Here is a 26656-nt window from a genome sequence, read left to right as displayed (position 1 = left end):
CAAAGATTTAGGAAAAATAGACTGTTAATAGGTGAAAGGAGGGAAAGTAAGGTTATATAAATTTCAAGATAAATTTACAGGACGAAAATTTGAAAAGAGGGAAAGGATTTGCTGAAATGGATAATTGACTTAGAATACAAAAAAGGGAGGTGTGAGGAGGTCAGGGAAATAAGTTAATGAAAGATAAGCAATGGGAAGATTTGCTGTATTTTTTATTGATTTTTCTTTTTTGCTTAATGGATTTCAATTCTCTTTTTTCTTTTTGATTTTTCTTTTTTTCTTTTTTGTATTTTATCTTTTCTTGTTTAAAATGAGGTTTTTTTATGTCCCTCCTCAGCTGCAGTAGGGCTTGGAATCCAGGAGAAAACTCTTGGAATAGCCTTGCCAGGTGCTCAGGGATGGACTCACCTGTCCCCATGTCCTTCTCTTTGCAGATGTGCTGCGGTTGCACATCCCTCCCCCACAGGTGAGTATTGGAGAGAACCAGAGCAGGGACTCAGACCTGCCCTCCTTGCCCCCCACTCTGCACTCTCGGATGTGGAGAAGCCCTCCCTTTGTGAGGAACTGACAGCCTGACTTTTGCCTTTCATCTGCTGGAGGGAGATCAGCTGTACCTGCCGGAGGTGATCCTGGTTGCCAGATAGCTCAGCTCAGGGGGCTCTGAACCCAGAAATGCTCCAAGCAGGAGACGACCAAAGCCATCCTGATGAGTGATGGGGAAGTGGGGGAGGGAGGGGCTTTGGGGAAGGTGTTGTCCGTCTGCCGGAGAGGAGGACCCTACTGGCCCAGGTTCACGTATCCTGTTTGTTTTTAAAAAAATAATATTTATTACTTTTAAAGATTACAGAAAAGGAAAAGAAAAAGAAAAAAGAGAAAAGAGAAAAAACAAACAAAGAAAAAAAACAATACAATACAATATATAAACAATACAAAACACAACCTAAACACATTAAACTAAACTAAACAAAACCCTAACCCACCTTAACCCTAAACAAAACAAAACAATAACCATTTAAAAACATACATCACACCTTTTCCATACTCTATCTTTCATTCCCTTGTTTCCTCGACTTCCTCTCACCTCCCTTTTTGTATTCCACTTCTATTAATTGTTTCAGCAAATCCTTTCCATCTTTCTCTATTTTCTGTCATATTATAAATATCTTAACATATTTTTTTTCATTAAAACTAAATTACTTATATATGCTTAACTCCTTATAACATTTCTGCTAAGGCCATAAAATTTCTTTCCACCATTTTTCTATCATTCATTAATTTTACAGTATTTCTATATATAAACTTTAAATTCTCTAATCTTCTTCCACCATCTCCTCTCCCTGGTTTCGGATTCTGCCAGTCCTTTCCGTCAATTCCATATAGTCCATCAACCTGGAGATCTTATGTCCGAGGCTCTTAACTCTTTTCCAGGTCCCTTCTGCAGGTCTTCTTCATATTCTTTAATGCCAAAGATCAGATCTCGGGAAGAATCCAACCTAACAATGCTTTTATTCCTTCCAGGCAGGTCAGCCAAATTTCCATAGTTGAAGCTGAGGTCTATAAGATGTTTCATGACATGTTTCATAATTCCTCCAAATCCAAAGGCCCCCAGAACTCCAATCTCCTCCAGACCCAAGTCCATGTCCCAAAAGTCAGTTAATCCCTGCATAGAGGGATCTTTCCAACTTCCCTTCTTCCGTCCAAGCCGGGATCCAATCCTCAAAATCTGGCTTTTTCTAGATTCAATCATAGAAGGCCTCAACTTGTATTCCTCAGTTTGCTTCTGTAAGACTGAGGATCCCGCTTGTATTACTTTAGGCTCAACAACCACAGCTTTCTCTTTCTCTTCCACAATTTGTCCTGCCAAAGTAGATTCTTGTACCAAGTCCTGAATTATTTCTGTATTGGTGCTCACTTTTTGACTCCAATTAGTCACTTTTTGTTCCAAGTTGTCAATTTTAAAAGACATGTCATCCGTCTTCTTATGAAGCTGTTCCAGCGAGTAGCTTATCTTGCATAATACCGTCACAATGGCTTCTCCTGTCAACATTCTGAGTGGTCCAAGGTCAATCTCTGGTTCTCACAATTACTTATCTTGCAGCTGGTGATTCCCCAGTTGCACTCCTGTGGCAGTTTCAAAGACTCCCTCTAGAGGGAAACAGTCTCCACTTGTATCAATCCTTTCAGACACAATTCAAGCCATAAAAATAGTTTCAATTTCCAGTTACCTTTTAAACGCAGAAGAGGACAATGGAAACAGTATCTTTCTCTTATTTAACTGGCTGTCAAAAATGTTTTGTTCGCAGTCAATGAACTCTCCCAAAACTTCACTCCTTCTGGCAGCCCTTTTCCAGGTTCGGAGCAGTGGTAATTTGATTTTTCACTCTCTCCTGCAGGCTTGCTAAGTCCAAAATTTCCCCCCTCTTCTCCTGCTTCCAAGGGGGGTTTTGTAGTTTTAACCGATGAAAATTTAATCCTTTGCCAAAAGCTTTCAAAGACTTTAGCTTATAACGTCTTTGCTTCAGTCTATTTACAAAAGGGGAAGGCGGACTTCCTGTTTAAGACCTTCCCCGTTTCGGTGCCAAATTAAGGTATTTAAAAATCCAATTTTCCGTTCTACTCACGGGTAGTTGTTTAAAATCCAATTGTCCACAGGAAAAAGTCAGCGCTCTCTGGCAACAGCAATGCGGCTTCACTCCGTGAAAGAAGCAGTCAATTTGAAGCACCGCGCCACTCACCCCACGTCGCTCCGGATCCCCGAAACCGGGTTTCCCCACAAGTAGAGGAGGCGCAAAAGGTGCCAGCCGAATCCCAGGTTCACAAGCTCCTCCCGCTTGTGTTTTCAATGGGTCTCCGCCTTCGCCGTGGCGGTCAGACCCTGCTTTTCACGGAGCAAGTTCCTCCCGATCGGAGGAGCTCCGCCATTGCCGGAGGCGCCAACCCGGAAGTCCCACAAAGATGGGACCTGTCCATGTTTGTATCTTCTTGTATTTTGTTTTCCTCATGACCTTTCTGCGTTTTTTTTGTTTTTTTTTTAAGAGGGAAAATTGAAAGAGAATTTGTATTGGAAGTTGCAGAAGAAAAAAAGTTTGTGTTTGAAAAAAAACACACCAAAAACTGGGGGGGTGGCATCCTTAAATATTTTATTGGGGTTGGGGCAAAGACCACTAGGCCTTTAAGAGATGGCACTTATTCCCTACACCCACAGGTCTCAGGACAGTTACAACATTGAAAAAAACGATAAAAAAACACCACATATTAAAAGGGCATTAGATGTGAATTAGCCAAAAGCCTGGTTAAAAAGGTGCGGATTTGCCTGGCTCCTAAAGCTGTATAATGGTTTTTCCGACCATTGTATGGATTCTTTGATGGGAAGTAAGATTGGCACTCTGACTGAAGCTCTTTCCACATTCCACACACTGATAGGGTTTCTCCCCTGTATGAATTCTTTGATGGGAAGCGAGATTTTGGTTCTGACTGAAGCTCTTTCCGCATTCCACGCACTGATAGGGTTTCTCCCCTGTATGAATTCTGTGATGGGAAGTGAGAGAGGAGCTACATGTGAAGCTCTTTCCACATTTCACACACTGATAGGGTTTACCCCCTGTATGAATTCTTTCATGGGAAGTGAGAGAGGAGCTCTTCCTGAAGTTCTTTCCACATTCCACGCACTGATAGGGTTCCTCCCCTGTATGAATTGTTTGATGGGAAGTGAGAGAGGAGCTATTTCTGAAGCTCTTTCCACATTCCACACACTGATAGGGTTTCCCCCCTGTATGAATTCTTTGATGGGAAGTGAGAGAGGAACTCTCTGTGAAGCTCTTTCCACATTCCATGCACTGATAGAGTTTCTTTCCAATGAGATTTTGTTGATGGGAAGTGGAATGGGAGCTCTGACTGCCGCTTTCTCCACACTCCAAATTTTTATGTGGCTTCTCCTCTCTGGGGATTTTATTGTGGTCAACTTTGCTCTCAATTTCCAATTCATCACAATCTGCAATGGAGACAAAAAGGGATTAGAGCCTCAGGAGCAAATGGAGAAGAACTGAAGGGAGTTGGGTGTGTGTTCATTACCTGTGTTGTTTGTCATTTTACCAACATATTTATTATTAGATTCTGAAGAGTTGTTGAATGTTGTTTTGTCTGATATATAGCAGTGGTCAAAATTGTGGAAGGTTGAAGCTTGTAGGAATCAAGCCTTGTCAGAGGAATTGGCCACTATCCAGGCACCCGGCTTGAGTTCCTTGTTGACCTCCCCGTCTGCGACTCCCGGCAAGATCAGGCGAGGTCTCAATCGGCGATCCTCCTCTAACGTGAGAAGAACACACCACTCCTCCCCTGCCATCCCCAGGGAGGGGAAGGAGACAGACAGAAATGTATTTACATGCCTTTATTTCTGTCTTTCCAGCAGTACAGAGAAACGTGTCTGCACTCTCTTAACACCAACAGCAGCGAGAGAAAAACTCCTCCCCTGTATTTCCAGTACAGGTCATGTGACACTCTGAGCTAACATCCTGTGCTCAGTACAATGAATAGACTGTTCCTTTGTTCCCACGGAACAGTCCCAAACATCAACATCCTGTTTGGCTTTCCAGCCATCTGGAGCTCGCTGCTGCATTGCTCCTTTTTCGTAACATCCTCCCCCAAAAGAATCAATGCGTGTTGCGGCAAGCAAGGCGTGATCCAGAGAAGAAAACAAACAGTTGTTATACACATAACACTCCCCTGTTGTTACGGTTCCACCCTTGGAACTCCTCGCCACTGGTTTCCCCAGTGTACCTCTCTGGTTGTCTGGCTTCCAAGGAATGAGTGCATCTGCATTACCTTGGCTAGCAACTCTCTGTTGTGTCTTTGTCTCTGACTTAGACACAGCTCCAACCTGTCCTCGGTTGTGTACAACAGCAACACATGCAACAGCTAAGTTAGCAAACTCTTTTGAGTACCTCTTGGGTAGTACACCCTTTGTAACTCTCTCAGACCTGCGTATGAGGTGCTGATTCTCTCTGCTCACTGGTTCAGTCTCAGGACTCTTTGGAGAACCAGTTCCAATAGTAAACAGTGGTTCATCCTTCACCTGTGGAGGTCTATCCATTGTGTAAGATTTCCTCTCAATGACTGTGTCAACCGAGCTCTTTGAGCTATCACTGTCATCACTCTCAGTACCACTGTAATCTGTAAAATCATCATCATCATCTGAATTGTCCTCTGTGGGAAATGTGTGTACTATCACACTCTCCTGTTCAGGAGCACTCTCTAGAAATTTTGTGAGAATCACCTGACCAGATTCAGACAAAATTACTCTGTAGAGACCCTTCTCATAGCCCACAAAAATGCCTCTGGCATTCTTTACTCCACCTGGAGCTTCTGTCCTCACATGAGACCCAAAAACCTTGAAATGGGCAACAGAAGGTTTTCTATGGAACAGTTTCTCAAAAGGAGAACTTCCCAACTCTTTTGAAACCTTTCTCAACCACGTATAACAATACGACATTAGCGACTCCGCCCAGTACTCATGTGGCAGATGTGAACTAAGCAATTGCGCATTCATCCCCTTTTGCAATTCTTTGTTCACCCGTACACAGACACCCCTGTTCCACGCTTCCGCTGAAACAGCAACCTTGTGTCTTATCCCTTTCTTCTGCAGGAACTCCTGAAAATCCTGTAAAAGAAAAACTGGCTTTTCATCTGTGAAAAGAAAATCAATATCTGCATTATGAACAGTTTTACCTTTGTCACAAAACTCCTGAAACCTTGCTAAGGCTTCTTTTGGTGATTCCAATACATAAATCCATACATATTGAGAATAATGATCAACACATAGAAGATAGTATTTTGCATTGCCTCTAGATGGTGCTAGAGGACCAATTACATCAGCATACACTCGCTGAAAAACACTGGTTATCTTTGCAGCCTTCTTATCCTTGGATACACCTGCAAGAGAAAACATTTTAGTATCACATGCAGTGCACATTCTGTAATCTGACTCTTCAAAAATCAGTAGATACAGTCCATCTTTCTCTCTGGCAGAAAGATACAGCTCTCCATCTTTAAAGATTTTGCAACTCTCTTTATCATAGGACAACACCAGTCCTATCTTTGTCATCTGAGAAACACTCAGCAGATTGAACTTTAAATCAGGAACATAATACACATTGTTTATAGTCAAGTTCAGGCTTTTCAGATACACAGTCCCAAACCCGATCGCTTCGATCTCTTGACAGTGAAGCACAGTGAAGCTTTGCTTCTCAAACGTAGAAAATAATTCCCTGTGTGATGCTAGGTGCTGGGTGCAGCCCATGTCTAAAATAAACGCGTTTTCAACCAATGAAGAGGCTTTCGGCGATATTAAAGCCTTTGCTGGCCTTGCCTGTGACTTGGCATGACCTTTGCTTGAAGCCTCAGGCTTTGCAGAGCTCCCTTTTGCTCCTTTCTGCTGACGTGGCTTTTTACAGTTCCTCCGAATATGCCCAGGCTGACCACAATTGTAACAATGGAGAACGTTCAGAGCTACAGCTTGCTCTTCTCTAGCAATAGCAGTGGGGGTGCTTGTATTCCGAGCTTCACTGCCCCCATCAGCAACAACTATTGCAGCAAGGCGGTCTCTCTCATTAAGAACCACAGAACAAATTCTCTCCACCGTAAGATCCCGGGCAGGTAGAGAACCAAGTTGACTTGCAACCGTTTTCTGAGAATTCCAAGCCGCTGTGGGTGCAGCTGGGACGGGATTTTCAATCACTCCAAATACCCTCTGACTCTGAAGCAGGGCTTTCATTTTCACAGACCATGAGGAATAATTGTCATTAGTTAGGGGAGGTGGGTAAGGTAAACCTGCCCTTTCTTGGCATCCATCTTGAATCCAAGTTACAGCTTTCAGCTAAGAGCTGAAAAATCTAACAGTCTGTGATCAGCAAGCTTCGCTGAAAAACCAACAGCTTATTTCAGCCTCTGAGCTTTTTACAGCTCTGGCTTGCTTCTCTCTTGCCTCTGAAGCTAATGAGCCCATAAATCAGCCCATAAAGTACTCACGACTTGTTGGCAGGCAACGGCAGTTTTATCAGCTCCCCTGGAATGCTTGGTATGTGGCCTTCTCTCCGCTCTGTTTAATCCAAAACAGCAGCCTTTCTCAGTGAACCGGAGAACGATTCAATCCGCGTTCACCATCAGCCATAAATCAGCAACCGTCAGGGGTCTGTGGAACGTCGTAAATCAGCAAAACACGTCTCCACCGGGTGTTGCAGCTGTTACTTTGTAGCCACCATCCGCGTGCTACCACTTGTTGGAGAACTAGCCCCTTCGGGAGAGGCTGGCCTCTCCCCCTGCTCCCGGGACTTGTTTACCGGTGATCTTCCTCTGGCTGGCATCCCAGACAGACCAGGGAGATCTTGATAGGTGACATCTCCCAGCGTGGAAGATGCACACCCCCTTCTCCCCTTTCACAGGGGAAAGAAGAATAGTCAGAAAGTCCTTTTACATCTTGTTTATTTCTGACTTTACAGCTCAACAAAAAAAACCATGTCCGATCAGTTCAAACTTCTCCAAGCAAGTGACTCAGACTTCCTTTACAAACGCAACAGGAAGGTCTCATATTACACACGGAACAAAGCTTTGTGTATCCCGTGAGCTGCCTGGAAGATTCTTTCCCAGGACTAGCTACATCATGTGATGTAAACAAGCTGGCAGTTTGCAGCTGCATTGTACTCATATCGTAACAGCAAGAACCTGGAGCGCGGGTTCATTGGGCCCTCTACCACGCCCACCGACGCTCTAGTACTCTTTGTTAAGAAGTGTGGGGAGCTTCGTCCCTGCCATGATTACCAGGCCCTGAATAAGATTACCATCCCGTGTGCGAGTACTTGGAGCTCGCAAAGCTAACAGATGCATTAAGGGGTAAACCTAAAAAATTGGTGAAAGAAGAATGGGAATGTTTAAATAATTATTTAGGGGACAAGGGTTCAGCAAGAAAGATCTGGCTATTTTTAGAATGATGCCGCATAGAGAAATGTTCCCTGATACCAAGATGAGGGATTCCTTCGGAATGCAGATAGAGATAATTGATAAGAATAATGATCTGTTGCCCAGTCAGCCCAGTCCCAGGTTGCGAGAGCAACGTCGTTGAAGAGCTGTTTCGGCCAGCACCCAGTCCTGTTCCTTCAGAGTTCCTGTCCTTGCCTGGCTCCTCGATTCGGACCCCACCTCGCCCGTGGAGGACAGTCTACAGACCCTCGACCCAGGTCCTGGACCTCACCCCACGGTAACCTCCCCCCAGGACCAGCACAGGCTGACTGGCCTTTATCTCCTCTGGGGCCTAGGTCGGTCCCGGCCCACAGGTGACTCGCCTCTCCTGGTCTTAAGGCAAGCACTCCTCCTGATAGAACTTAGTTCCCTCCGCCTCTCTTTTTTTTTTATAATATTTTTTATTACGTTTCTTTCCAAATTTTATACATTGCAAACAAATAAAGAGTTTACAAGAAACCATTTTTTTTTTTTTTAACAAAAATCCCAACTTGGACTTCCCCACCCCTTCCGATTCTGCGTTCTTTATATTAACAATGTCAGCAATTTGTTACCTTATGTCATACCTTATTGTAGCTTTTACATGTTATGTATCTATATTCAATGTATTATGTCACAATTTTTATACCTTTAAAATAAACGTAACATGTTCAATTTCATATTATCTCCTTTTCTCTTTTATCACTTAGTTTACTATTTACTTAATCATAATTGCTAAAGCGTATCATTTCCAAATCATGCACAGTCTTAAGATTCATACAGTTTGTAATACTTTTGCAAATAGTCTTTAAACTTTTTCCAGTCCACCTCAATTGTTTCTACGTCCAAATCTCGGATTCTGCCGGTCAGTTCAGCTATCTCCATGTAGTCCATCAACTGCGTCTGCCATTCCTCCAGCGTGGGTAAATCTTGTGTCTTCCAATTCTTTGCGATGAGTATTCTTGCTGCTGTACTAGCATACATAAACAAAGTTCTGTCCTTCTTTAACACTTTCTGGTCCACCATGCCCAACAGGAAGGCCTCTGGTTTCTTGGGAAAGGTATACCTAAATACCTTTTTCAACTCATTGTAAATCATTTCCCAGAAAGCCTTAACCTTTGGGCATGTCCACCAGAGGTGAAAGAAAGTCCCCTCTGCTTCCTTACACTTCCAACATTTATTGTCAGACAGGTGATGTATCTTAGCTAACTTGACTGGGGTCATGTACCACCGGTATATCATTTTCATAATGTTTTCCTTCAAGGCCGTACTGGCCGTGAATTTCATTCCGGTGTTCCATAACCTTTCCCAGTCTTCAAACATAATGTTGTGTCCAACATCCTGTGCCCATTTAATCATAGCAGATTTAACTGTCTCATCCTGTAAATTCCACCTAAGCAGCAAGTTATACATTCTAGATAACAGCTTTGTCTTTGGTTCTAACAATTCTGTCTCTAGTTTCGACTTTTCCACCTGGAAACCAACTTTTTTGTCCATTTTGAAAACCTCTTGAATTTGAGCATAATGTAGCCAGTCTCGCACCTTATTTTTTAGTTTGTCCTGGCTCTGCAACTTCCAATTGTCTCCAATTTTTTCAGTCAGTTCCCAATATTTCGGCCAATAGGCCTCCATATTGGGTCTTTTTCGGGCCTTGGCCTCCACTGGTGATAGCCACCTCGGAGTTTTACTCTCTAGTAAGTCTTTATATTTCATCCAGACTGCAAAAATTGCTTTTCTGACAATGTGACTTTTAAACAATTTATGTGCTTTAACCTTGTCGTACCATAGGTATGCGTGCCATCCAAAAGCATTATTAAAACCTTCCAGATCTAGGACATCGGTGTTTTCCAACAAAAACCAATCTTTCAGCCAGCAGAAGGCTGCAGCTTCATAATACAACCTCAGGTCCGGCAGGGCAAACCCCCCTCTTTCTTTCGAATCTGTTAATATTTTAAACTTTATTCGGGGCTTTTTGCCCTGCCAGATAAATCTAGATATATCCTTCTGCCATTTTCCAAAGCAATCCACTCTGTCCACGATCTGTAAGGTTTGAAACAAAAATAACATTTTCGGCAACACATTCATTTTTATAGCTGCAATTCTTCCCAACAAGGAAAGTTTCAATCTTGACCAAATTTCTAAATCCTTTTTAACTTCCAACCAACATTTCTCATAATTATCCTTAAATAAATTCAAATTCTTGGAGGACAAATAGATCCCAAGGTATTTCACTTTTTTAACCACATTCAGTTCTGTTTCTCTCTGAAACCCCTCTGTTTCTATAATTGTTAAATTTTTGGTCAGAACCTTAGTTTTTTGTTTATTCAACCTAAATCCCGCCACCCGACCAAATTCAGATATAAGTTCGAGAACTCTTTTTGTACTGGATTCTGGCTCCTGCAGTGTCAAAACTAGGTCATCTGCAAAAGCTTTCAGTTTATATTGTTTCACTCCGACCTCTATCCCTTGTACCAACCGGTCCTCTCTGATCATATTCAATAGCACCTCCAGGACTGAAATAAATAACAGAGGGGATAGAGGGCACCCTTGTCGTGTCCCTTTTTCAATTTTAAATTCCTCCGTCACCACATTGTTCACTATTAATTTAGCTTTTTGTTCTGAATAGATTGCATATAATCCATTCTCAAACCCCCGTCCCACTCCCATCCCTTCCAAGTTCTTCTTCATAAACATCCAAGATATGTTGTCAAATGCTTTCTCCGCATCAATAAAAATTAACACCGCCCTTGTGTTCCTATTAGTCTGCAAAAGTTCTAAAATATCAATGATGTTTCTAGTGTTCTCGTATAAATGTCTACCAGGGAGAAAGCCAGCTTGGTCTTTATGAATTACTTCATTTAAGACTTTTTTAAGTCTATTTGCCAAAATGTCTGCAAATATTTTGTAATCCACATTTAGGAGTGAGATGGGACGGTAGTTTTTAAGCTGAGTCTTTTCAGATTCTGACTTAGGTATCAATGTGATGAAGGCTTCTTTCCACGTTTCTGGTGCCCTCTTCCCATCCATGATCTGGTTACATACCTCCAACAAAGGTTGTATCAAATAGTCCTTCAGAACCTTGTAATATTTGGAGGTAAGTCCATCCGGGCCTGGAGATTTGCCTAGTTGCATATTCTGAATGGCACCTTCCATTTCCTGTGAGGTTATTGTAGAGTTCAAGATTGATCTTTTATCTTGAGTTATTTTTGATAGTCCATTTATCTTTAAAAATTGATCTATCTCTGATTCTTTCTGGGGCCCCTGTGCATACAGTTCTTTGAAGTATCTGTGGAAGCACCTCCTAATTTCTTCTGGTTTCTGTACGATCCTTCCATCAATCTCTAGGTTTGTTATCGTATTTAGCTTTTGTCTTTTTTTCAGCTGCCAAGCTAGCAGCTTTCCACATTTATTTGCTGATTCAAAAGATCTTTGCTTCATCTGTTTTATTTTCCATTCAATCTCCTGATTGATCAATTTTGAGTATTCTGCTTGGTGGAATTTAATTTCTCTCAGCACCTCCTTGGACTTTGGTTTGGTTCTCAGTTTTTTCTCTCCTTGGTGTATTTTCTCCAATATTTTGTCCTTCTTTCCGTTCCAGAGTTTTTTCTTGATTGAATTCTGTTGTATCAGAAACCCTCTCATAACAGCTTTGCTTGCGTCCCAGATCGTTCTTTTTTCAACAGTAGTATTCAGATTTATCTCAAAATAGTCCTTTAATGTTTTTTGGGCCTTTTTCACAATCTCTTGATCTCTTAGTAGTGTGTCATTCATTCTCCATCTGAAGGAACCGGGTTGAGTTAATCTAAGTTCAAGTGTGGGAAAGCCTCCTTCAAAGCAAAGTTCCAGCAAGGTGCCTGCAGTTGTATCCACTTCAGCTAGATAAGCTCAAAATTACACTCTCCAGTTACAAAAGTATCTGGAAGCTTGCAACAGTTCCGCAGTTTAAACAACTTTACCCGGCCACCCGGGAATTTGGGGTTAGAGTCTTCCCTTGCCCTTGGGGGTCCGCTCCAGGTCAAATTTATGCTGTATTTATTCTTTAGAAGGAAAATTCAAATGTGCACGAAAGTCCCGATTTAAAGCTTTAAAGCTTCCCTGTTCACAGCGCTTTCCGCTCTTTAGACCGTCTGCTTTGATCTTGAAAGCAGTGCCGGAAGACGGACTTCCTCTTTCTCGTCTCCCGTTTTTAGCCAAATTTTCCGATTTGATTTGTAGGATCTTAGGTCCTTACTCACGGGTTTGATGTTTCAGCCCGATGTTTCTTGGAAGAAAGGTCAGCGCTCATCCGTGACAGCCGCGCGGCTTCGCCTCCGCAGAAAGAGCGATGAACCCACAGCACCGCTCCCCCTCCTTCACTCCGGAGCCCCTTACGGGGTTCCTTTTGTGATTTCGGGGTCGCTCCAGGTGCCCGCCGGGTCCCACGGCCACGGACTCACTCTGCCCGTGGTTTATCTTGATGGGTTGCCGCTGCGCCGTCGCGAACAACCCTTTTCTGCGGTGCCCCTCTTCAGAGCTCGAAGAGGTCCGCCATCACGGTTTCGCGCCGCCTCCGGAAGTGTAGTTCCCTCCGCCTCTCTGCCCTCAGCCTCTGCAGCTCAGGAGAGGCTGGAGGGTTACTGGACCCAGAGGCAGCCTCACCTTCCCCTGACAGGGCTGGGAGAGGAGCACCTGCAGGCAATGGGTCCTCAATCACCCCCGGAGACAGAGTGGATTCATCTGGTGTCTGCTCCTGAGGATCTGGCACAGGTGCGGGCCCTTCAGATTCAAGGCCCTGCCCCAGCTCAGCCGGCCCTGGAGGCAGGGACTCCTGTGCAAGCTGGGATTCCTCCGGTTCAGCCTCTGAATCAGATTCCCAAGCCATCACAGGAGCAACTGTGCCAGGCCAAGGATGCGTACAAGGTCCAGCTATGTGCACTGCTACATCTGCAAACAGCTTTAAGAGGCCTGACATGCAAGTCTCTTAAGATTTACATGAAGGCATCCATTTACAACATACCAGGTTATTATTTGTGAGGCAGCAATTATTTAGAAAAAAATTATATCCCCAAAGGGGGGAATTGTTATAAGAATTTTTAGGTTAGAGAGAGAGAGAGATCTAAATGTACCAAGCAAACACATATATAAATATATAAACCACATGTCCAAAACCCAGAAGAAAAGTCCTAAAGCCATTTTGACTCTTTCACTCACCTCAAATATTTCTCTACAAGGTCGAAGGAAAGGCAGAAACCTTCCCATTGTCTCTGTCCTCACAAATCCTGACTTAAGGGCACATTTAAGGTGTGAATAGGGTGAGCCTGTGACCTGGCTCAGGAATGAAGTATTATCATTACAAAAGAATAGCCAGCCTTCCCAGGTAATCTAGTCAAGTGGCCATTAACAGGTAACCTGGCAGACAAGGTAAAAACACTCAGATTTCTGTTGTAGACCGCCTTTTCTGTGATGTATGTATGATGTTTCTGTTGGAAAACTTGCCCCCTCGGGTGAGGCTGGCCTCTCTCCCTGCTCCCGGGGCCTGTTTACCGGTGATCCTCTCTGGCTGACATCCCGGACAGTCCAGGGAGATCTTGATAGGCGACATCCCCCGGAATGGAAGGTGCACACCCCCTTTGCATACCAGCAGGAGAATGAAGATAGTCAGAAAGGCTTTTTACATCTTATTTCTGACTGTACATCTCCACAAAAAACATGTCCTATCAGTTCAGTCTCCTCCGAGCAAGTGACACAGACTTCCTTCACATACGCAACAGGAAGGTCTCATATTACACTGAGAACAAAGCCTTGTGAATCCCCTGAACTGCCTGGAAGATTCTTTCCCAGGACTAGCCACATCATATGATGTAAACACTGAGCTGCTAGTTTGCAGCTGCATTGTACTCATATCCTGACAGTTTCTGGGGGTGGTCTTGGACTCCAGGTTGGGCAATTAAAAATGTCTCTATTAAGGGCTTGCACACATGGCTCGGGGTCATCCTCCTCTCTCCTGCGTGTGGGTGGAGAACCCTGTTGCAACAGTTAATAAAGAACAGGCTTACTAGCTGCTTTGCTTCTCAATATTCTTTGGTTGGTCTCTGTTATTTTCTCCTACCGATAGAGAACCTACAAAAGGACTGTATATGGGCCCTTGGGTACCCCATAAGGAAAAAGGAGCAGGTTTTCCCCCTTATATCACCTGCAATCATGTGTGGTGTGTTAGCAATTCACTCCTCCCATTGCTGGATATGTGGCTAGTATGTCACATGCCCCTGTTTACTTTCCTAGGCTTGGGAAGTGTAAGAACAGAAGTCAGTCTTATCTCTTTCGCTCTGCTGTGCTTTTGCACTGTTCTTTGTCTCCCTGTCAGTTGCTGAAGAAGAGAGGATGCCATTATGATCCGTTTGGTGTCATCTGCAAATGTGATGAGCATCCCCTCAGTTCCTTCATCCATGTCATTTATCAAGACCCTGCAGCTCCCCTCTGGTCACTTTTCCCCAGGATGAGGAGGAACCATGAAGGAGTTCTCTTTGGGTTCGGTCAGTCAAATCCACCTAACAGTTACCTTATTCAGTCTCATTTTGAAGGCGAAGGGGTAGATTTAAGAGACCAAATTCCGAAGGGCATAAAACCTCTTCAGTCAGTTTAAAATCCTCTTTCCCAGTTTGATGTCCTAAGACATATACCTCATTCAGCCCACATTTTACCAGCTTCCTCACATAAATATCACAGAGGACTCTGTCAAAAGCCTTGCTGAAATCGAGATGCACTATTTCCACAGCAGGCCCCTGATCAACAAAGTTTGTAACTCCATCCAAAAAAAGAAAAGAAGAGATTTCTCTGGCTTGTCTTGTTTTTGAGAAAGCCATGCTTTCATCCTGTATGCTTATAATGTAAAATCTTCAGATGATGGGCAAATATATTTTAAAGAAGAATAAATGAGGATATAGACAAGCTGGAATATTTGCAAAGGGAGGTCATTTATGTATTTATTTAATCTGTAAACCACCCGACCCAGTGGTGCCGACTTGAATAAAATATTGGTGGGGGGCCAGGTAAGTCCCGCCTTGCACTATCAATCACATGATGCATGCACACTTTGAATGGCAATGTCTATAATGGCAGCGACTTTTTAAAAAAGTAATATTTTGCACCCGTAGTTCAATTTCTCAGCAGCTCCCCTTGCCCCGGAGAACACTTCTAGCATTCCATCTCCTCTACCTGTGGCATTGTTCAGCAGTGGGGAAAGTGACCTCTTCACACCGGATGTCCACTTGGTATGGCCCTTTCCAGGTTTTTTCTTGCTCATTGTGTTTGTCTTTCATTTGTTCTCCTGTGTGTGTTGCCAGTAGAAGCCACAATTCTGTGGGTACTCTAGGTGGCGCAGAGAGCACCTAGAAGCTCCCTAGAGGTTGAAGTGCCAATCAAACTTCAGTTTTGCGCTCTATTAATTCCAATTGGGAGTACTGGGGGTGGTTCAGATGCTGGGGCAGTGCTTTTGGCCAGCAGAGGGAATCACAGGGCCAGCCTACTTTCCCTTTAAAGGAAACTTGGGTCTCCAGCTGTTTTTGGACTAGAACTCCCATCATCCCTAGCTGGAAGGAGCAATGGGGAGGGATGATGGGAACTGTAGTCCGGGAGCTGCTGGGGACCCAAGTGTGGGAAAGCCTCCTTCAAAGCAACTTTTGCGTTTGGCCTGCAAAGATGGGACCTGTCCACGTTTGTATTTTCTTGTATTTTGTTTTCCTCATGACCTTTGTGCGGTTTTTAAAAAATTCTTAAAAGGGCAAATTGAAAGTGAAATTGTATGGCAAGTAGCAGAAGAATAAAATGTTGCATTTGAAAAAAACACAAAGAAAACCTGGAGGGTGGCCTCCTCAAATATTTTATGGGGGGGGGCAAAGACCCCTAGGAATTTAAGAGTGGCTGTATTCCCTACACCCACATGTCTCGGAATGCTTAGAACATAAAAACACAACATAAAAACACAAAACATCACATGTTAAAATAGCATTAGATGTCAATAAGAAAAAGGCCTGGTTAAAAAGGTGCGGATTTGCCTGGCTCCTAAAGCTGTATAATGGTTTTTCCAACCTATGTATGGATTCCTTGGTGGGAAGTGAGTTTAGAGCTAACAGTGAAGCTCTTTTCACATTCCATTCACTGATAGGGCTTCTCTCCTGTATGAATTCTGTGATGGGAAGTGAGATGGGAGCTATGAGTGAAGCTCTTTCCACATTCCACACACTGATAGGGCTTCTCCCCTGTATGAATTCTTTGATGGGAAGTGAGAGAGGAGCTACATGTGAAGCTCTTTCCACATTCCACACACTGATAGGGCTTCTCCCCTGTATGAATTCTGTGATGGGAAGTGAGATTGGAGCTATCAGTGAAGCTCTTTCCACATTCCACGCACTGATAGGGCTTCTCCCCTGTATGAATTCTTTGATGGGAAGTGAGAGAGGAGCTACATGTGAAGCTCTTTCCACATTCCACACACTGATAGGGCTTCTCCCCTGTATGAATTCTGTAATGGGAAGTGAGATGGGAGCTCTGATTGAAGCTCTTTCCACATTCCACACACTGATAGGGTTTCTCCCTTGTATGAATTCTTTGATGCTTAGTGAGATCGGAGCTCTGACTGAAGCGCTTTCCACATTCTACGCACTGATAGGGTTTTTCCCATGTGTGAATTCTTTGATGGGAAGTGAGATGGGCACTATGACTGAAGCTCTTTCCACATTCCACACACTGATACGGTTTCTCCCCTGTATGAATTCTGTGATGGGAAGTGAGATGGGATCTCTGACTGAAGCTCTTTCCACATTCCACACACTGATAGGGCTTCTCCCCTGTATGAATTCTGTGATGGGAAGTGAGAGAGGAGCTTTCAGTGAAGCTCTTTCCACATTCCACACACTGATATGGTTTCTCCCCTGTATGAATTCTTTGATGGGAAGTGAGATGGGAGCTCTGACTGAAGCTCTTTCCACATTCCATGCACTGATAGGGTTTCTCCCCTATATGAAGTCTCTGATGGGAAGTGAGATTGGAGTTACTATTGAAGCTTTTTCCACATTCCACACACTGATAGGGCTTCTCCCCTGTATGAATTCTTTGATGGGAGGTGAGATGGGAGCTCTTCCTGAAGCTCTTTCCACATTCCATGCACTGATAGGGTTTTTCCCCTGTATGAATTCTTTGATGGGAAGTGAGACTGTGGCTGTAACTGAAGCTCTTTCCACATTCCACACACTGATAGGGTTTCTCCCCTCTATGAATTCTTCAATGGGAACTGAGATAGGAGCTCGTATTGAAGCTCTTTCCACATTTCAGGCACTGATAGGGTTTCTCTCCTGTATGAATTCTTTGATGGGATGTGAGAGAGGAGCTCTTCCTGTAGCTCTTTCCACATTCCACACACTGATAGGGTTTTCCCCCTGTATGAATTCTTTGATGATAAGTGAGAGAGGAGCTATGAGTGAAGCTCTTTCCACATTCCTTGCACTGATAGAGTTTCTTTTCAATGAGATTTTGTTGATGGGAAGTGGAATGGGAGCTCTGACTGCAGCTTTCTCCACACTCCAAATTTTTGTGTGGCTTCTCCTCTCTGGGGAATTTTTCGTTGTCACCTTTGCTCTCAATTTCCAATTCATCACAATCTGCAATGGAGACAAAAAGGGATTAGAGCCTCAGGAACAAATGGAAAAGAACTGAAGGGAGTTGGGTGTGTGTTCATTACCTGTATTTTTTGTCATTAACCAACATATTTATTATGAGATTCTGATGAGTTGTTGAATGTTGCTTTGTTTGATATAAAGTAGTGGTCAAAATTGTGGAAGACTTTTGGAAAAAAGTGTATTTCAGAGGTTTGCTGGCTCATAACACCACTTCATTTGGAGTAATGTCATAAAATTATATATCAGTGGAAAGATAATTCGATCAAGAATGCAATCGAGATTGCAATCCAACAAAGTTTGTTCAATTACCCGTATTCTATCAAAATTATAGCCAAATAACCAGAAAAAGAAAGCACAACTTGCTTAGGTTGACTTTTGTCAGTGTGTTATGTGACTGCTATCAAGTTAGTTGGTTTTGTGTGTTCTTACATTTAGTGAGGGTGTAAAACATAATAAAATTATAGAAATGGCACAAAGAGTTGACTGGTCTCCAGAAAGTGAGTAAGATTGTACTATTAAGTGAAGAAGGCTACAGTTATGGAGAAATTAGAAGAGAGATTGGGGAAAACTTAACCAAAGTTGGCCTTTCTATATTTTTGAAGAGGTATAAGGAGACTCAGTCACTACAAAATCAGACTTGATAAGGCAGGGTATGTGTACAAAGGCAAGTGACGATGGACGAGTGAAGAGACTGTCCCTACATGACAGAAGAAAATCATCTGGGTGTATACAAGATGACATGGCACAATGTAATGGGAAGTTGAGTGCAAGGACTGATCTAAATGTTAGAATTCTAAGGAAAAAGCCATTGTTATCTCTCAAGCAAAGGTTGAAAAGATTAAACCCATGTTAACTGGACAGCGGGACAATGGGACACTACCTTACTTGACAGGTTGTCTCAAGATATGGCAAAGAGAAATTTCCAAATTCCTGTGGGAAGGGAAGAAACCTAGGATTAAACACCTGATCTTAATAGACATAAAAGAGAGAGGAGGCTTTTCCCTACCCGACCTAAAACTTTACTACGAGGCAGCCTGTTTCACCTGGCTAAAAGGATTGGTGCACGTTGCAGGATCCGGATCTCCTGGACCTGGAAGGTTTTGACAATCGTTGGGGATGGCACGCCTACCTGATATATGGAAAAGCGAAAATTCATAAAAATTTTACCAACCATATAATAAGAAAGTCACTCTTTGCTGTATGGGAAAAATATAAAGACCTGATGGAGCCTAAAGTCCCGTGGTAGACTTCTCCAATAGAAGCCATAGCAGTAAAACGGAAAAATACTCAGGAAAGCTGGCCAACATATAAAATACTTCTAAAAAATGAAGATAACCAAATAAAATTAAAAAACTTTGAGGAAATAAGAGAACACATTTCAGACTGGTTCCAATACCATCAGTTATTTGAAAAATTTAAATCTGACAAACAAAAGGGGTTCTCAACAGAAATGTCCCGATTCGAATCTGATCTTGTAAATTCTAAAAGAAAAACTCTTTCCAAAACTTATCGACTCCTCCTTGACTGGACAGTCAAGGAGGAGGAGGTAACAGTGGCAATGGTGAGGTGGTCCCAGGATTTTGGCCATTCAATAACCATGGCCCAATGGGAAAATTTATGGAAGATCAATTGGAAATTCACAAACTGTTACACGATTAGAGAGAACTTTCAAAAAATGCAACATCGATGGTATCTAACACCATGGAAACTTTCAAAAATGTATAAAACTGTGTCAAGTAATTGTTGGAGATGTGGAGACTCAGGAACATTCTACCATATGTGGTGGATATGTAGGAAAATACAGGTATTCTGGGAGAGTATACATGCAGAACTGCAAAAAATGCTAAAGATCTCTTTCAATAAAAAACCAGAGGCCTACCTCCTGGGAATAACAGATTTGGATATTCCACAAAAGAGGAAGAGTATCTTTTTATATGCGACGGCGGCAGCAAGAGTTTTGATCGCAGCAAAATGGAAGAGTAATGAAATCCCCTCTATACAAGATTGGATCCAAAAGCTGACAGAATATGCCGAATTAGATGGTTTATCAGAAAAAATAAAGAATAAATCAAAACAGGAATTTGTTTCAAAATGGGAGGTTTTCAAAGAATATCTGAAAAATAAATATAGTAGTTTAAATTCTGTCGCAGCATTCGAGGAACTTCAGTAATAGTTCCAAGGTAGATATAAGAAATTAGATTTATTAAGAGTAAGTTTAATTATGATGAAAGTGTGTATTGGCAATAAATAATATGAATTTGAAATATGGAATAGACGGGAGGTTTTGTCTTTAGTGTTAAGACCAATAGATGTTTTATTGTTTGCTAAGAAAATTATGTGTCTATGGTTATTTTTGTAATTTGTGTGTAATTTGGTATTTGTGTTTTTTTTCTCTTGTTGTATAAATAAAAAACTTTATTTTTTTAAAAAAAGGACACTACCTTGCTTGGTAGTGATGGCATGGAATACACAAGTTTCTTTAATCGGAGAAGAGGAGAAGAATCAGAGAAGATTTACATCCTACTTGCATTACACCGACTGTGAAACACCCAGACAGTGTGATGATCTGGGGTTGTATGGCAGCAAAAGGTGTGGGCAGAATTTGCGTCATTAATGGGAATATAAATGCGGGAAAATGCATAAACGAAATACGTGAGCCCAAACTGAAGTGTTCCGCAGGTGATATTTTCCCAGATACCGAAGCATTTATATATTTTCAGCAGGATTCAGCTCTATGTCATGTTGCTGCTGTGTGCAAAAGGTACATTCAAGATAATGATATTTCACTGCTGGAATGGCCTGGGAATAATAATAATAATAATAATAATAAATTTTATTTATATCCCGCCCTCCCCAGCCGAAGCCGGGCTCAGGGCAGCTAACAACAATAAAACAGTACAACAGTACAACACAACACTCTAAAATCATTCATTATAAAATTAATTCAAATCAAACCAATGGCAACCATTGGGCCAGAGCTCCGTGAAGATTGCCGAAGGAGGGAGTCAGGCCGTGCCCTGGCCAAAGGCCTGGTGGAACAGCTCTGTCTTGCAGGCCCTGCGGAAAGATGTCAGTCCTGCAGGGCCCTAGTCTCTTGTGACCTAGTCTCTTCCACCAGATCGAAGCCACAGCCGAAAAAGCCCTGGCTCTAGTTGAAGCCAGCCTAACCTCTCTGTGGCCTGGGACCTTCAAGATGTTTTTATTTGAAGACCGTAAGTTTCTCTGTGGGACATACCAGGAGAGGCGGTCCCGTAGGTACGAGGGTCCTAGGCCGTATAGGGCTTTAAAGGTTAAAACCAGCACCTTAAACCTGATCCTGTACTCCACCGGGAGCCAGTGCAGCTGGTATAGCACCAGGTGAATGTGATCTCGCAGCGAGGACCCCGTAAGGAGTCTCGCCGCAGCATTCTGCACCCGCTGGAGTTTCTGGGTCAGTCGCAAGGGCAGCCCCACATAGAGTGAGTTACAATAATCCAGTCTGGAGGTGACCGTCGCGTGGATCACAGTGGCTAGGTCAGGGCGAGAGAGGTAAGGAGCCAACTGCTTAGCTTGGCAAAGATGGAAAAATGCCGCCTTTGTTATAGCTGCAATCTGCTCCTCCATGGAAAGGGAGGTGTCGAAGATTACACCCAAACTCTTAACAGACGGTGCTGGCACTAATTGCGCCCCCGCAAGAGATGGGAGTTGCCCCCCCAATCCCATATCGTCCCGTCCCAACCACAGGACCTCTGTCTTCGAAGGATTTAGCTTCAACCGGCTCCCACGTACCCATCCAGCCACAGCTTCCAAACATCTGGTCAGTGTGTCTGGGGCCGAGTCAGGATGGCCATCCATCAACAGATAGAGTTGGGTGTCGTCAGCATATTGATGGCATCCTGAATAGCCCACACTTTAGTCCATACTGAATAGCCCACACTTTAACCCAATCAGAAATCTTTGGAGCCGACTAAAGAAACTTGTTAGTCAGAAGCAACCCAGCAATAAAGCCCAATTAACATTATTCAGTCTTGGTTTCCCATTATTACAGCTGCAGAACTAAAAACTTGGTTCACTTCATGGGAAGGCATTGTAAGGCCGTAATTAAAGCTAAAGGTTACCAATGGTTTCACATTTTTTCTTTATGACTGCTGTTCTAATAAATACTCCTTCATAAAATTCATTGCATTACATTCTTCATTAAATTATCTTTCCATTGCTATATAATTTTATGGTATTACTCCACACAAAAGTGGTGTTATGAGCCATCAAACCTCAGAAATACACTTTTCACAAAAGGTTTCCAGATGCGCAGGGTATAAACAAAAATTATTATTATTACTACAGTGGTACCTTGATTTAAGAACAGTCCTGTTCTGGAAAGTTTGTAAACCGAGATACCACTGTATCATCATCATCATCATCATCATCATCATCATCACCACCACCACCACTGCTACTTCTACCTGAAATTCAATAAGCCTAGCTCTTCTCTGGCATGGATTTTGTTTGGCCCAGTCATGGCATCCCCTCCATCTCCAATGTCAGTCGTCTCTTTGGTCAACCCAAGACTGACAGGAGCAAAAACAAAAACAGAAAACCTGAAGCTACTTATCTTTCCTAACAATTCTGAAGCTGACATTGAAGATGGCCTGGGCAGTTGAGACCAGCCCAATCGTGGTAGAAAAAGGAATAATCTGAGGAAGATTGTTCAAAGAGAAAACTGTAATTTATTGTTTATTGTGGGGGTGTTAGGTTCCCAGGTGTTATAGGGGGCTCTGTTGAGCTCTGTGAAAATATGTGAGGTTGGTCTATAGACATATTTTTTGAATTTCCAGGCAGATAGGACGATCCCACAGGGAGCCTTACCAAGAGAGGCCACGATCCCACGATTCTCCTCCATGACATCCTTATGCAGACCTCTCTGGTCAGGATCCAGCAACGCCCACTCCTCGTCCGTGAAACGAACAGCGACATCTTCAAAGCACACTGGACCCTAAAAGAAAAAGGGAAATGTACTCCTCTGAGACAGCAGAAATATGATCTGCTACACAATGCTCTGTTGTTTCCTTCCTCTTAATTGCTGTGTGTTTTTTAAGTGATTCTTTTACTTCCCACTTTAATAATGGGAGCTTCTTTTAGCAAAGGAATTATTTTATTAGGCATTTATTTTATTGCCCCCTCTACTCTCCCCATGCACTGTTCTGGGGAGGGAACGTCAAGGGGAGGAGTGGAGGGCAGTTCTCTTTGTGCTGCTGATGGGGCTGGCTAGGGGAATCCTGGCCACTGCTGGTTATGGTTTCTCCAAAGCTTAGAAGCCTATTTTAGCAGTCCATGGTCAATGTAGAAATAAAGCAGTAACTACAAATGAATCCTGCTGGCAACATTCAGAAGACTGGTATGAGTTATCTGGGCAGGAAATCCCACAGTTCACAGCTGCAATTAACTCTTTATCAGCAAGAACACGATATTCACAGACTTGGCTGAGTTTCAGGCCTAATGAGAACAGCAGCTCATTCCCTGAGCCTCTTCTTCCACAAAAGCCGCTGCTGAGAGTAAAGGCCCCCGACTCCCGACAGCTTTCCAAGCCCCTCCTCTCTGGGGTTTCTGGCAAGGGATCAAATAGTGCACCATTGTGCAGCCTGCCTTTGCTCCTCCATTGCTCCATCCCTCGGGCTCTGTCCCCACAAGGCAGCTTCCTCTGACCTGATCTGGTTCCACAGCTGCTGCTTCCCTTCTGCTCCCATGAAAAGATGGACCAGGAGGTTTTGCCGGCATCATTCTGTCTCCTGCAAAAGAAAAAAAGGTAAGCAGGATGCCAGGAGTGCCTGCTTCTCTCACAGGTGAAATAGGGCATCTCTAACTTCAGATGGGCCTTTCATAATAATAATAATAATAATTTATACCCCGCCAATCTGGCTGAGTCTCCCCAATCACTCTGGGCGGCTTCCAATCAAGTGTTAAAAGCAGTACAGTGTTAAATATTAAAAACTTCCCTGAACAGGGCTGCCTTCAGATGTCTTTTAAAGAGAAGATAGCTGCTTATTTCCTTCACATCTGAAGGGAGGGTGTTCCACAGGGCGGGCGCCACTACCGAGAAGGCCCTCTGTCTGGTTCCCTGTACCCTCACTTCTCGCAATGAGGGAACCTCCAGAAGTGCCTCAGCGGCTGGACCTCAGTGTCCGGGCAGAACGATGGGGGTGGAGACGTCCTTCAGATATACTGGACCGAGGCCATTTAGGGCTTTAAAGGTCAGCACCAACACTTTGAATTGTGCTCAGAAACATACTGGGAGCCAATGCAGATCTCTCAGAACCGGTGTTATGTGATCTTGTCAGCCGCTCCCAGTCACCAGTCTAGCTGCCGCATTCTGGATTAATTGCAGTTTCCGGGTCACCTTCAAAGGTAGCCACACCTGCTGAGAGCATTTGGACGTTTGTGCCCATTTCATATGTTAGTTGTGCAGAAATACTTCTCCCTTCCTCTGCACGCTTTTTCCCAACTGTTCTCCCCAAAACAAGATGAAAAGAACCCTCAGATGAGTTGGAAAACCAACAGAACAAGACCAAACGGAGAAAACCCACCTTCCTCCTTACCCAGTGGCCTCTCTCTGGTGTCCAACGGAGGCCTCTCTGCCTCACAGGAATCCAGGTCCATTTCTACAAAATGATCCTTTCCCTGAAAAAGAAACAAGGATTCAAAACAGAGAATGAATGGCGAGAAAACTGTAAGGGTGTGAAATCTTATTCCATGGATGCCTCCCCAGGAAAAAGATGGACCATCAGCAGATCATTATGGGATGTTCTCTGTCCTGTTTGGAGCCCCTTGGGAGTATCCAGAGGAAAGTCTCTCTCACCTGCTTTCTGTCCTCTGCCTGACTCAGGAGGAAACCTTCAGCCAGGGCCACCGCCTGGGAACTGGTCTCTGCTCCGCATTCCCTCACCCAGCTCTCCATCTCCGGTGGAAGGACAGCCAGGAACTGCTCCAAGATCACCAGGTCCAGCATCTCAGCTTTCGTGTGCCTTTCTGGCTTCAGCCACTGGTGGCAAAGGTGGTGGAGTCGGCTGCAAACCTCTCGGGCTCCTTTGGCCTCCTGGCAGCAGAACTGCCTCACCTGCTGGCTCTGCACCTCTGAGCGGAGGGTGTCCTCCTCAACCAGGATCTTCTGCACAGAGTTTTCCCAGAATCCCCCACTGCTCCCAGTTTGGATGGCATGGCCTCTTCCTGATTCAGGGCCAGCTGAGTCTTGCTCATCCATCTGTGCTCTCAGGAAGCCTCTGAGAGATCGGAAGGAACCTTTTGGTCTTCTGCCAAGTTCTGTCTGTCTGAATGAGAAGCTCTAGCAAATCCTACAAAGCAAATACATTGTTCTGTTACAGAATTTGTAGGTCAGAAGAAACAACAGAATCTGTAAGGAAGCATGGATGTGTCTTGCCAGGTACCAGGGCTGGATGGCACCACAGCCCAAACCATGAGATATCTTCTTTAAAAAGAGGAGAAAGAGAAGGAGAAAGCACGCCTCTAGCCCTCCTAGAAGGAAGATTGCAATGCAAAATGTGGAAGCAACTGAAGGGATTTCTGTGAGGTGAATCAGCCTGGTTGCTCCTGCCTTCCAGTCAATGCATGAAGTCAGAACTGACTGACAAGGGAGTCATTTGTATCTTTTGAAAAATGGATGCTTGGCTCTAGTGGGGGTCCTCATCCGGGGGTCCTCAGGAGTTGCTCTCCCCCTACCCCCACTGCCCTGCTTCTGTCTCCTTTTCTTGCACTTGGACTCTCTGCCGCTCTCCAGGCAGACCCCTGGGGTGGGGTCTCTTTTTCTTTGCTGTGAGGGCCAAGTGGGCAGAGCCAAATACATCTCCCTTGAAATTTAGGCAGCTAATTTATTATTATTATTTTATTAGAGAGCTTAACCCCCCCCCCCACAGCCATGGATGCCCAGGTCCCTGGAGGCTCAGTGAGTAGCAGCGCCCATTTCCGGCTGCTTTGCCATCAACAATCCCTTTGGGGCAGAGAGGATGTGGTCCTGGGATGCCATGCTCTGGGTGCGAGGGGATTGCTGCAGTGGCCTCCATGGGGAGCTGCCCTGGGAGACACTGGGAAACTGGTCCCCAATGCAGCAGCCAGACTCTGGGCTGGGATCCCTCTCTTTATCCCTGGCCTTTCTCTCCCACCTTTCCTTCCTCCCTCCCCGTGGGGTTTTTTTTTGGGGGGGGGCTAGTGTCCACCTCCTCGTCCAGCTTTGGAAAACCATTTGCAGATGTTTCCTCTGTTGTGCAATGACGCTGAGCGATGTCACACAGAGTTAAAGTCCCAGGGACTTCTTTGTTTGAAGAAGGGAGATTTCGGGGGAGCCATTTTTCTGAAGTGGGGGCGGAGGGTCAAATGAGTTTGGGATCCTCTGATCTGCAGGAAGGAGAGCGCTGCAGACCTGGCCCCTCCCTGGCAGGACCCTCTCCTCCCTGACTTGGGGTCCCCCCCCTGCAGGAGCAGATCAGGCCCCCCAGCATCCTCCCCTGCTGCAGCCCTGGGACCCCCACCAGATCCCAGAGGGAGAGGAGACTCACCAGATCCCTGGAGAGACACCCAAGCAAGAAAAGGACTGGGGAGGGAGGGGCCTTGGCTCTGGAGGACCTGCCCCCCCTTGCTTCCTGTCCTCTCTAGGAAGGCAGCTCGGTTCCCTTTAACCCTTGCAGTGCCGAGTCCCCCCAGCTCAGCCCTTCCTCCCTTTGCACAACCTGACCGACACGCTGCGCCCCTGAACAGATCCCGGCTCGCGAAGGGTCTCTCAATTCGGCTTGAATTTCTGGAGCGCAGAAAGGGGGGGGGAGTGGAGGTCCAGAGACGGGGAGCAACTGGGGCGGAGCCTGGAGCCTGTGCAACTGCCTCCCCCCCCCCCAATGTGCTCCCTCCACCCTCCACTTTCCCTCCTGGCTGGACCAGAGCAGCTTCTCTTCGGGGGCCACCCCCCTCTCCCCCCCCACACCCATAGATGGATTGGCATATTTATGGATCCGTTTTAAAGCCAATTTTTTGGG

General features: G+C 44.4%; 2 protein-coding genes and 1 long non-coding RNA gene across 6 annotated transcripts in view; 1 reads left to right on the top strand and 2 right to left on the bottom strand.

The window, feature by feature from the left end:
* The window catches only part of LOC128412035 (zinc finger protein 420-like), a 621951-nt gene that overhangs the window by 423402 nt on the left and 171893 nt on the right, over positions 1 to 26656 (bottom strand). For 2 of the 4 annotated variants that reach the window (XM_053384848.1, XM_053384849.1), the window contains exons 2-5: positions 24475 to 24967; positions 24215 to 24296; positions 23325 to 23407; positions 22488 to 22614 (exon numbers count right to left, since the gene is read on the bottom strand). In XM_053384848.1, the coding sequence (XP_053240823.1) occupies positions 22488 to 22614; positions 23325 to 23407; positions 24215 to 24296; positions 24475 to 24876 (694 nt within the window). In that variant the 5' untranslated portion in view covers positions 24877 to 24967. The remainder of the gene's footprint in view (positions 1 to 22487; positions 22615 to 23324; positions 23408 to 24214; positions 24297 to 24474; positions 24968 to 26656) is intronic. The other 2 variants (XM_053384847.1, XM_053384850.1) reach the window with 1 other exon arrangement.
* The window catches only part of LOC128412195 (uncharacterized), a 60610-nt gene continuing 46777 nt past the window's right edge, over positions 12824 to 26656 (top strand). Inside the window, exon 1 of the long non-coding RNA XR_008330029.1 lies at positions 12824 to 13389. This is a non-coding gene — a long non-coding RNA (uncharacterized LOC128412195). The remainder of the gene's footprint in view (positions 13390 to 26656) is intronic.
* On the bottom strand, positions 15816 to 17299 carry LOC128412090 (zinc finger protein 345-like). Its single transcript, XM_053384938.1, has one exon. It carries the CDS (start codon positions 17128 to 17130, stop codon positions 16123 to 16125), a length of 1008 nt encoding a protein of 335 aa, XP_053240913.1. The 5' UTR covers positions 17131 to 17299; the 3' UTR covers positions 15816 to 16122.

This window comes from Podarcis raffonei, chromosome 4, assembly GCF_027172205.1.
Source record: "Podarcis raffonei isolate rPodRaf1 chromosome 4, rPodRaf1.pri, whole genome shotgun sequence".
Lineage (NCBI taxonomy): Eukaryota > Metazoa > Chordata > Lepidosauria > Squamata > Lacertidae > Podarcis > Podarcis raffonei.
Note: the sequence above shows the minus strand (reverse complement) of the source record. Positions and strands in the feature narration are given on the sequence as shown.

What these genes read in the sequence shown, in the direction of transcription:
- LOC128412090 (XM_053384938.1), bottom strand. Translation starts at nt 17,130, where the DNA reads ATGGAATGTGGAAAGAGCTTCAGGAAGAGCTCCCATCTCACCTCCCAT.